We start from the raw sequence: 10,591 nt of genomic DNA, 5'->3' as shown, positions 1-10,591 counted from the left end.
TACGGATTGTCATTATTCCATAGATTATGTGATAGTTTTAAATAAAATTATTTTGCTTCTCAGTGTTTATTATTGAAACCTACATTTTCTAATAAATTAATCATATTCTGATGATTCCATGTTTTTCATAAAGGTGAATAATAGTGATCCTTGAAAAGTATTCTTCAATCTTCTCCCTTGAAACTATTCAAAACTGTATAATAAGAAAACGATGATTTCAGAATCTGAAAAAAAAAAGGTTTCCAAAATCTTTATTAGTATCCTCACAGACTGTGAATATTTATCCAGTATATCGGGATATCAAAACTTTTTTTTTGATAATATTATATACAAGGTGTCCTACGAGAACTATTCGAACCACGATAATGAGATTGCGCAGTTCCAAACACCAATTTATTATGGCCAGACTGTTTGGCTGAACTAAAAAAAGTTAAACGTAAGCCCATATTATTTTTTAACGCGGAATTGAGAATTGTGTGATCAATAAGACACTTTTTTTCAATTGAAACTCTATTATTTGAAGTCCACACATTATTTTGAGTCACTTTTTTTGATAGGAAAAAACTTATAAAAGGTTTATCGGGATTTTCAGCATACCAAAATTCCTTTTCCTTTGGAATATTTTCGAGTCCAAAATCGTGATTGCATTTTTCATTATCTTCGAAACTTTATTCTGAAAAATTTAAAACGTTGCGATTTTTGTTCATATTGATATTAAAGCTGTCCCGATAATGAGTTTTATTTCTTCATTCATTCATTAATTTTGATTTCTTGAGATAATTGTTGTACTTTTTTTTAAAGAACATTTTCTATGAACGTTCGTCAATAAAAAAAGATTAAGAAACAGTGATAACAGAAACTAAGAACAGCTCAACCAAAAATGTGAAGAAATTGGAAATTTCTGATATGGGTCCCTTCACCAAATTCATAAGTTCGCATCTTTGTGCTTTGTGATCCATAAATTTATTGTTGTAAAGGTTATTTATTCCTTGGATTATAGATTTTCATACCATCTTGACATTACTTTCAAATATTCTCCCAATTGTTTATGTTAATTTTATCACATATCAAAATTTTCATTTCCTTAAATTGCTTGGGATTTCCATCTTATTAGAAGATGAATAATTTTCCGTAACTTTTACAGAGACAACCTATAAAATCTAAAGTTAGCAATCAATTTTTCAACAAAAATATACTCTATAAAATTGATTCTGAGGAAAATTATCATAAATTGTGATTATTGCAATTACTTACAGGAGGCATTAGAACATTCTATTAATAATTGTGAGATCAGGATCAACTGCATCTAATGCATTTTTCTCTAAAGCTGGTTTTTATAAAACATACTAGAAATTAGTTTAATAAGTTCACGTGGACAAACCTGTTGCCCGTAAGCTGGGATCAACCTTAACAAAGTTCTACAGTCGGTTATAATTTTGCCTGGAAAGCGTTCAGTATAGAACCTTCTGCCTTCTGACGAGTTACCAGGAACAAATCATACATCAAATGCATGCTTATTCAATAAAGGTGAATTTTACCATACTGAAACCTTAAATACGATCTGATTGATGCAGGAACGTGAAAATATTGACAGTAAATTGACATTAACAAATCAAATCTCTTGCAATTTCTAATTGAATACCACGTAGAATAATAATTAATATCTTACAAGTTTTTCCTTATAGCAATTTGATCTTGTAGTACAAATGTTTATTTATTTATTCATCAATTCTTCAAGAAATGTTTGATTGTGTTTTAAAACTTTTCAATAAATAATTACAATTTATGATAATTTTCTTCAGAATGTCTCTTTATGGCAAATGATTTCCTTGGCATCTAGAATGATCTTAAAATTTTATCGAGTCAAACAAATAGTACCTACACTACATGGAAATACCTAACCATCTATTAAAAAGTCATAACGTATAATTTAGAGAATTTGATCAAATATAAGTTCTGATTTTGCAGCTTCAAAGGCTTGTAACTCAGAAACGAGGGGTCGTATTAGAAAATGTTTTTAACGTCATCTACTCACTCCCAAATTTTTTCACGGGACACTCTGTATATTTAAATGTAGTCATTTTATGTGATAAAAAAAGAAATTAGAATGTTTTGTTGACTTACTTTTACATAAGTATCCACTGATAAAGTGAACATATTCATTACTCTGAGTATTATGAATTCCTGGGTTGTAGACAAAAAGAAACAAACATCTTTCTTCAGATGATTTGGAGCGTCTTGCCAGGGTAGCGAGTACACGCAGAATGGTATTTTCTGGCTCTGGAAGATTTTCAAGACTAACATTAATTGAGATAAAACTTTTTTGACTCTAAATTTACCAATATTTTCAATATAAAAGTAATGAAGACTAATGTGTAGATCTACTTTCAATTTAATAAGCAGTAAATTTTTCAATTTCAACATAAGAAGTGTAAATTACAAAATTTTTCAATGCAGTCAGCATCAAACTGCTAACAAGTTCATACTCAAACATTGACATGAGTGAAGCTTTTTCTTCTATAATAATTTGAAATTAGACAACATTGCACGAAAGTAACACAAACAGAGATACAGCCTCTTGTTTTCTATTAATGTGTCATCTGGAATTACTTAAATTTTGTCTTTTATCAATGTGACTCTAAAGAATCATGAATTCACTTATCTTCAGTTTATTATTGTATTCGTTAAGATTTATTGTAAATTGACAGCTCCTAATGGGAACCAACAACATATTTAAGCGATTCCAAGTGTCCCTTATTCTACCCTCCATCAAAGTATAGTCTGGAATTACTTAAATTTTGTCTTCCATTAATGTGACTCTCGAGAATCATAAATTTACTTATCTCCAGTTTATTATTGTATTCGCTATGAAATTCAGGAATAAAAACATATTTAGGGAATGTATGAGTTTCCAAAACTGAATATAAATATATTCAACAAAATTTTATCATAATGATACTGTTTACGCTTTTAAATATGGCAACACTGATGTGAATATGTCAAATCTGAGTCAGAACGTGTTATTAATACTTATTTTATTATTTTATTTCAAATTCAGAATGCCATTACACTTGAACATGTTTGTCATGTATTCTACGCTGTATTCAGAAAATTATAACAAATTTTCAATAAACGTCATGAAAAACCAATGCCCTTTACAATGTAAAAGCAATAGAGTGGTCTGTAATTGGGTATTTAATAGATTTAAAACATGTTTCAATTAGTTATCGCGGTTGTGACGAAGAATATAAGTAAATGCTGAAATGTGGTCACCGCGTGTCGCCTGTGAACGGAGGTAATTGGTTGTTTATGACGATTTGTGTTTTTGTAAGGGTTTCAAAGACTAGTCTGATTAAAATGATCACCGAAATAGGATTTATCGAAGCAAGACATTTTACCTAAGGTTGATACATTCATGGTCGCTACGTTATATGCTGATAATAAATTATTTATTTTGGCTAAAATATGTAGAGTAACACCGGATACGTGAGTGAACAACTTTTACAAACCATTTTGGTAGATGTTTGTGTGGTTTCACCATAATTGCCTTATCACTTGTAATCTCTGAGGATAGATGAAGATTAAGAAACTTCTAAAATATTTGTGTGGCAATCATTTTTTGCAACTTTTGTAATGTTGATACCCATTGATGTTTCTACATCTTTTGAACAACCCGCTGAAGTTGAGGCACTAAGAAGTTCTTTGATAATGTCGGTTTTTTGTCGTTTTAATGCGAATTGAAAACGAAATGCCCTTTTTCGATCTTTCTGGCAATCAAATTTGGTTGAAACAGCAATTTTTTTTAGAACTGTTTCAAGCAACAGTAAAAAATAACAATAAGTTAACATTTTTCAGATATATACTGAGTTGCCAGGTTTGAAACTTGCAAGTATTTTTTTGAAAGAATCCCAACAACCCTGTTTTTAAACTGTATTTACTTCTAACCTCACTTAAGACTGTTTACTCACATTCTTCGTCACACTCAGCCATGTGACAAAAAATGCGTTTTGGCACGTCATTTAGATGTTTAAATTTATTTATTTCTTTTATGAACTATTATACCGTTTAAAAAAAATTAAAAAATACTGTGTCATTAAAAACGATATACTACATAGTTGAGGTATAAAAAAAAGTATGTAAGGCCAAAGCATTCGAATAGTAGTAGGAAATTCTAGAAATTCATATATTTCGTTAATATTCATTGAATTTGATATAGATTTAATTCAAATACTCTATATCATATTTTATTCTCCCGTTTTTTTAATGAATCACGATATGTTCTACCAACATACTTGTTTTTGCATCTCAAGGTTTTTCTATATCTCAAATTATTAGTTCGTGAGATTTTGGTGATTCCCAAGAAGCAGCTATGAACTTGCTGAAATTCTGAAACTGGTTTGGACCTAAGGAATTCAACTATAGGGATGTGCCAGCGGAAGCAACACTCAAATTATCCAAAGATTTAAAAATAAAATGCTAAAGAGCATCGTGGTACTTTAGAAATAGTGATCTTCATCAGGACTTGAAGATCTTCAGATACACTAAAGCAGGTTTCTAAATTCGCAAAGAGTTTTTAGCCTTTTTAGTTGATTATCTAAGTGCTTAGTGTCAAAGCAAAGGAGAAAAGTGCCGAATTTTAAATATTGGTGTTAAATATAGACAATAATATAAATATATCTCACTTTAGATTCCATTTGAGTTGAAAACCAGCAAGGTAAAAGAAGCTGTAGAGTTATACCAAAATTGAACATCGTGAAGAAAAAAAATTCGAACGAATGTTTGTCTACCTAAAAAATATCATTTCTCTGAATTCTCTGACTAGTTATTATAATCAATCAAAAAAAGTCATACCACTGATAAAAGGAACAAAGTCATACAGACTGAAATGGTAGTGGCACCGAATTGAAAGAGGTACATCTCTGTAACAACGTCCTCGGCTCGTTTTGCGAAACTAAAAATAATTCATTCATAATATATATAAAAATTTCCACTAAAAAATAAAAATACAGCGTGGGGTATGCGGTCCTTAAGAAAGCCTCACAGGATGTTAACTCACACGGCCCTGCAAGTCACTCAACGAATCCCCCTCTGTCTACACAGAAACTTCGACTATTTCCAAATAACTTTGGACCCTCAAAACAACCACGATATGGATTCCTGTCCATACACACTCCAGAAAGGTTTAATTTTTCTTTAATGAAGACGTGGATATTCTAGTCGTTTCAGTACATGCAGTTATGTCGATTGACCGTACCGTACCGTTTTGCTTGAAAGTCGCTTCATCCGACCTCAAAATGGAAGTGATACGGATCAATCCTGACTGATACCACTCGCTAAACAAAAGAAAAATGAAGTGCGTTGAAGAGAATCGGACGGTAAACTCGATAGTGCATAAATTTCAGCACTCCTCGTAAATAACGATTTGATATTTGAAGTTTTTTCGCACTGCAGATTGGTTCAGGTGGTCAAGTAACGCCGGCAACACTGTTTCCAAATTTTTGTTAGTTTTTACAGATACCAGTCGTGTAGAACCCAGCGTGTTGACAACAGAGCCCGTTTTTAAGAATTTCCGGTACGGTTTAAGCAGTGTAAGACGATTTGGTAGCGAGGAGTTCGAAATTGTATGGACATCTTTGAACTCACAGGAGGGAAGCAGCAAAATTATTGTAATTATCTTACCTAGTATACACGGTAGGGAACAAGCTGATCACCAAGAGTCAAACAAGCTCTTCTATAGTATCAGAACCTTTCATATGTTTCCTGAAAAACAATCAGCTTAAGATCCTTTCAGTAAACTGAACTTTCAATGAACTACCACTTGAAGAATATCGAATAAACTTTTATTGTGTCCGTAAGGAACAAAAGGAAATAGCCGATTACTTTCTGTTTAAGTGTGGGCTGCCCAAAAACTATGATCCTCACATTCATACTTCCAAGGCCATAACACACTGCCCAAGGTCGTTGTTACCTGACTGGTAGACATTACATACAATAGATCAAAAGTCAAAATGGTAGCGAGGTAAATCTCATCCTAGGTCATATTAGGAAATTTTAGAAATGGTAAATTGAAGTGAGCAGTCAGTTCTGAACGTTAGTAACAGCTGTTGTAAAAAATTAACATTGACGGCTATAAAACTTATATTATAAAGATAATATTGTGGTAAAAGAAACGTATATACGAGGGCTGCTACTTAAATTTGAAAATATTGCAATACTGATATGAATCCGTCAAATGCATGTGATATTTCTAAGGATATATTTGGGGATTCTCATGTATTCAAATATTCATTTTTTCATAATTTTTAATCAAGTGATATGAAAATTCAATGGTATAAGCCATGGGAAATTATTCAATGTCAATATGTATCATTTTAAAAATCAGAATTTGAAGAAAAGTTTTCGATAATATATGAATACAGAATTCAAAAAATGATTTTGTCAAATGAAATTATTCATTAAATGTTGTGATTTATTATTTGTTTAATGATATTTCATTTTTTTTTAATATGTCATTTATTCAAGACTATTTTTATTAGGGCATTAGGAAGATGAAGCTCTGGACACTTTTTGACAAATGTGACATTGCCATTATAAATTTTGATATTTTTAATAAACATGTTGTTTGCTGAATGTGTCCGAAATCAATCACTGTAGATGAATCAATCTTCGCCACGACAAAACAAAACGTCTTCGATAAGTCAACAGAGTTTGTCACTCAATGATTTCTTCTTATTTTTATTGACCGAAAATCATCTGCTGCATTGCATAATCAATAAATGAAGCTGTCACTACAAAATGAGTTAATTACAAAATATGAATATGGTCTAAATTTATTATCAGAGCAATGCAAATTTGATACATATTGATTGGGTTATGTCAGATATTACATACTCGACGATACTTTGATGATGGAAAATAAATCTTTTCAACATTTTGAGATCTGTAGCTGTTTCCATATTGTGGCAAATAAGGTCGCATTGAGCTCCAACAAACGTTGTAAAAGCGGCTACTATTATTTCCAAAAATATATTATTCAGAGTAGAGTAGACTACCAATGAAGCATGGTGGATATAAACCAATTCATATGTTGGAGAAGCTGCGAAATCCAATTTGAATGGATACCTAAAAATAAATGGAAATCAATCGTTAGTATTAGAACAAAAAATTTAACTAGAAGAGACAAATATTGTTGATGTTGACGAAGTTTTCACTTAAATCAAAAGAAAATAGTGATATATGATAGTATTGTTCAACATAATATATACAAGGTGTATAAGAAAAATAAACTCTAGAAGTATGTAGAAAATTTCTGGAAGATTGGAAATGCGCAAGACTTTGAAGAAGCTTAGAAGTGAAACCCCTGATGTAACATGCCTAATCCAACTCATAGACCAGGGGGTCATTGAGTGCCTGAAAAGCCGAAAATACATCAATACATCAATTTTAGAGAGGAGAGAAAAAGACAGAAGCTTGTTTCAAGCGATTAAATCAATAAATGTAAAAGATGTCATCAATACAACTGCAAGATGAAACATTGAAAGAAATAAGTGAAGAGAATGAAAATAAACACTCAAACATTGTTGAGGGATCTGCAAACTTCACAACCGGATGTTGAGCCCAGTGACGTAAGTGAGTGGATCAGTACAGTTGACGTTGACTGCACAACGGAAAAAGAATTAGCTGACAGCCAAATATTGACTCTCACAAATATTAGATTTAAAATCAAAAACTGCAACGTTTAATTGATGTTAGTGCATCTCATGTAAAATGAAAATTACCCACCACAATCTTAATGGAAATCTCGATTCTATATCTTCGCTTTTATGTAGCATTGGTGTTAACACCGAAGCTGATACGGCTGTTGTACACATCATTACCAATCCAGTTTTTGCAATTTTATATGATTTAAATGATCTTTTGACAACTTCAATCGATTCTTCATCAGTAGGTTGGAAAATTTCGTTATTAACATCTTCGAATAATCTAGAAAATACAATTGAAAATTGAAGATGATTGTATCGGGGTTATCCCTAATATAAAATAGTACTTGATTAGATCTGTTATGAAATTGTTTGCTGATATATACTACGAAACCGGTCCTGTTCTTATATATGGTATATAGATGGCGGATGCACCGGGATTTTATTTGTTTTTTGTGACACAATTTATAGGAACAATTTCTAAGAAGGTCGATTTTTTGTCTACGACATTCTAGATATCTCAAAAATCCAAAGGTTCTAGAAAGTGATTTTACATTCACTCGGCTACGCTGCGCTCCGCCTCGCAACTGCAAATCTTGCTCGTAAAAAATATGCACTTTCAATCCTCATAATATAATATACTATTTTAGACGATGCAATCTGAAAGTTGTTCCGTCTCTATTCATTTAAACATTGAAAGCTGCGTTTTGAGTGTTCCATGTAGTTAAAGTGACTTCAAAACACTTTCGGGACGCTCTGGAGTAGACAACTTTCTAAAATGTAACTCTAGTTACTTCAATGTTGACAGTTGACAATTTCACTTCGATGGTCTTACATAACTCAAATTTTTAATTTTCAAAATTCATTTGTTTTATCCGAAGTTTTGTCTAAATTAATGGATAACAATGAATGACGCCATCTGAAAGTTGTTCGTTCTGTCTTCATTTACATACCGAAAGCCGCGTTTTGAGTGTTTCTATAGTGAAAGTGAAGTGACACTTCAAAAACACTTTCGCGACGCTCTGAAGTAAACAAATTTTACTTCCTTAAATGTAACTCTAGCCACTCTAGCCAATTTTGACAGTTGACAGTTTCAGTTTGATGGTTTTACATAACCTTAAATTTTGAATTTTCTGAATTTATTTGTTTTATCCGAAGTATTGTCTTAATTAATGGATAACAAGGAATTTTGATGAAAAAGAAAACCTCAGCGATGAAGATTAATTCGAATCCACGTCACCTGATCTCACCAAAAAAAGCAATGTGGCCTTTTTTAATTCGTTGCCAGATAAATCTCGTGTAAGGTACAAAAAACAGTTTGAGCTCTTTATAAAGTGGTGTCACCAGAAAGAGAGGAAAAACCCAACGGAAAACGTAGTGTTCGCTTATTTTTCAGAAAAATCTAAAATTTGGAAAAGTTCTACTTTATAGTCTACATTTTCGATGATGAAAAGTACTCTGGCATTAATAAATTTATATTGACATTTCAAATATCATTAAGTACATTATATTGTTCAATAAATAACATGTTCATAATTCTCTATTATTTATTTTCTTTCCTCAGTGTAATCGAAAAGTTTTGGATCTTATGCGACGTATAAAAAATGTTATGTAGGTCAATACTACTTTGTTGTAGTAGCACTTTCAGTCTTTGGCATACAAATAACTATTGTCATAATACTGTTTGCCAATAAGCAATGTGAAATCATTTTATATAGCGGATTCCAGCGCTCCTACAGTTCGAAAATGTGGGCCCGAGATTTGGACACCAAACCCATTGGGGTAGAAAGCCCTGACCCCTCATTATTTTATGGTTGGCTTTGCCGTTGACCCGTCGCTGGCGTCCTGTAAGAAGACTAGTTAAGCTTGACTTTTGAAGATATTTCCTTTAGCTTCCTTTTGATTGTTTGAAAAACTGAGATATTAGCTTCAATACTATTCAACTTCATCATTTTTCTACTGAGAAAATCCTTCTGGATTGTTAGTTTTATATTCGATTTTTCTGCATATGAATTGTGAAATTATTTACATCGTTTTTGAAACTGGAACCCAAATTTGCATTCGTTAAAATGACAACGTGTTTTGCAAAACGCTTGCAAGAGTCTATTGATTTTGATGGAGAATATTTTGAAAAACAATAGCCAGTTATTGACACATTTTTTTATTTGTCTTTCTCAAAACTTCAGTACCAGCCCCCTGAAAAACCCATTTTACTTGTTTTGCATCAATCTCATAAGTGGTGACCATCTTCATGCCCAATAAAAAACCAAAAACGACAATCATTCACAAAACTTTCTATTAAATTTGTGTTGAGAATAATTTTTTTTTATTTTTGAAATTGCTCCACTTCTATAGTTCTTTGACCTAGATATTTTGATCATGGAAATCCCAATTGTCGAACCTCTTTTATAAAGTATGTAATTGAATTTTATAGATGCAGTAATTTGAAAACATCTACGTACCTTGCAAGTGATTTTCGATATTTGAAACAGTAATAAAACTTGAAAGTACACAACCAAATTATAGCTACAGTATAACCAGAAGTAACTATTGCAACTACGTCAAGTTTTGTTACAAAAAGTTGAACTGTGTTGGATATATTACCAAGAAATAACACCAAGAAGTTTACTATTATACAGTAAATAAATTGACTCATTATCAGTTTACCGTTTTCATCTATGCAATACAACCCCTGAAACAAAGTCGATGTTTAACATTCAATGGACAAAATGTATATAACACACGCTTATAACATATTCTTTAGCCGAATACACCAATTTTAATGAACTTGGAGTTGAAGTGAGGTCTTTATAATCTGATCACTGTAAGCTCAGCCCATTTGAACAAATCTGGGCTCAATTGAGAGATATTTTATGATTCTTATTCTGTAT

General features: G+C 31.7%; 1 protein-coding gene across 1 annotated transcript; it reads right to left on the bottom strand.

Annotated features, from left to right (window-relative positions):
• Nucleotides 1-135: 135 nt before the first annotated feature.
• On the bottom strand, nucleotides 136-10,288 carry LOC130453216 (odorant receptor 49b-like). The gene is made up of 7 exons (XM_056792843.1): nucleotides 10,163-10,288; nucleotides 7,783-7,983; nucleotides 6,892-7,122; nucleotides 4,852-4,951; nucleotides 4,683-4,787; nucleotides 2,125-2,280; nucleotides 136-224 (listed from the first exon to the last, which is right to left on the bottom strand). Exons 2-7 carry the CDS (start codon nucleotides 7,872-7,874, stop codon nucleotides 165-167), a joined length of 744 nt encoding a protein of 247 aa, XP_056648821.1. The 5' UTR covers nucleotides 7,875-7,983; nucleotides 10,163-10,288; the 3' UTR covers nucleotides 136-164.
• Between the last annotated feature and the right edge of the window lie 303 nt (nucleotides 10,289-10,591).

The sequence above is a fragment of the Diorhabda sublineata genome, chromosome 2, assembly GCF_026230105.1.
Source record: "Diorhabda sublineata isolate icDioSubl1.1 chromosome 2, icDioSubl1.1, whole genome shotgun sequence".
Classification (NCBI taxonomy): Eukaryota; Metazoa; Arthropoda; class Insecta; order Coleoptera; family Chrysomelidae; genus Diorhabda; species Diorhabda sublineata.
The sequence above is the reverse complement of the archived record's forward strand: the minus strand, read 5'-3'. Positions and strand labels throughout refer to the sequence as shown.

What these genes read in the sequence shown, in the direction of transcription:
- LOC130453216 (XM_056792843.1), bottom strand. Translation starts at nt 7,874, where the DNA reads ATGATGTGTACAACAGCCGTATCAGCTTCGGTGTTAACACCAATGCTA. An exon ending in CTTTGTTCCTTTTATCAGTG is followed by an intron (nt 4,788 to 4,851) that starts GTATGACTTTTT and finishes GATATTTTTTAG; the next exon opens with GTAGACAAACATTCGTTCGA. An exon ending in CAGTGGATACTTATGTAAAA is followed by an intron (nt 225 to 2,124) that starts GTAAGTCAACAA and finishes TTTTTTTTTCAG; the next exon opens with ATTCTGAAATCATCGTTTTC.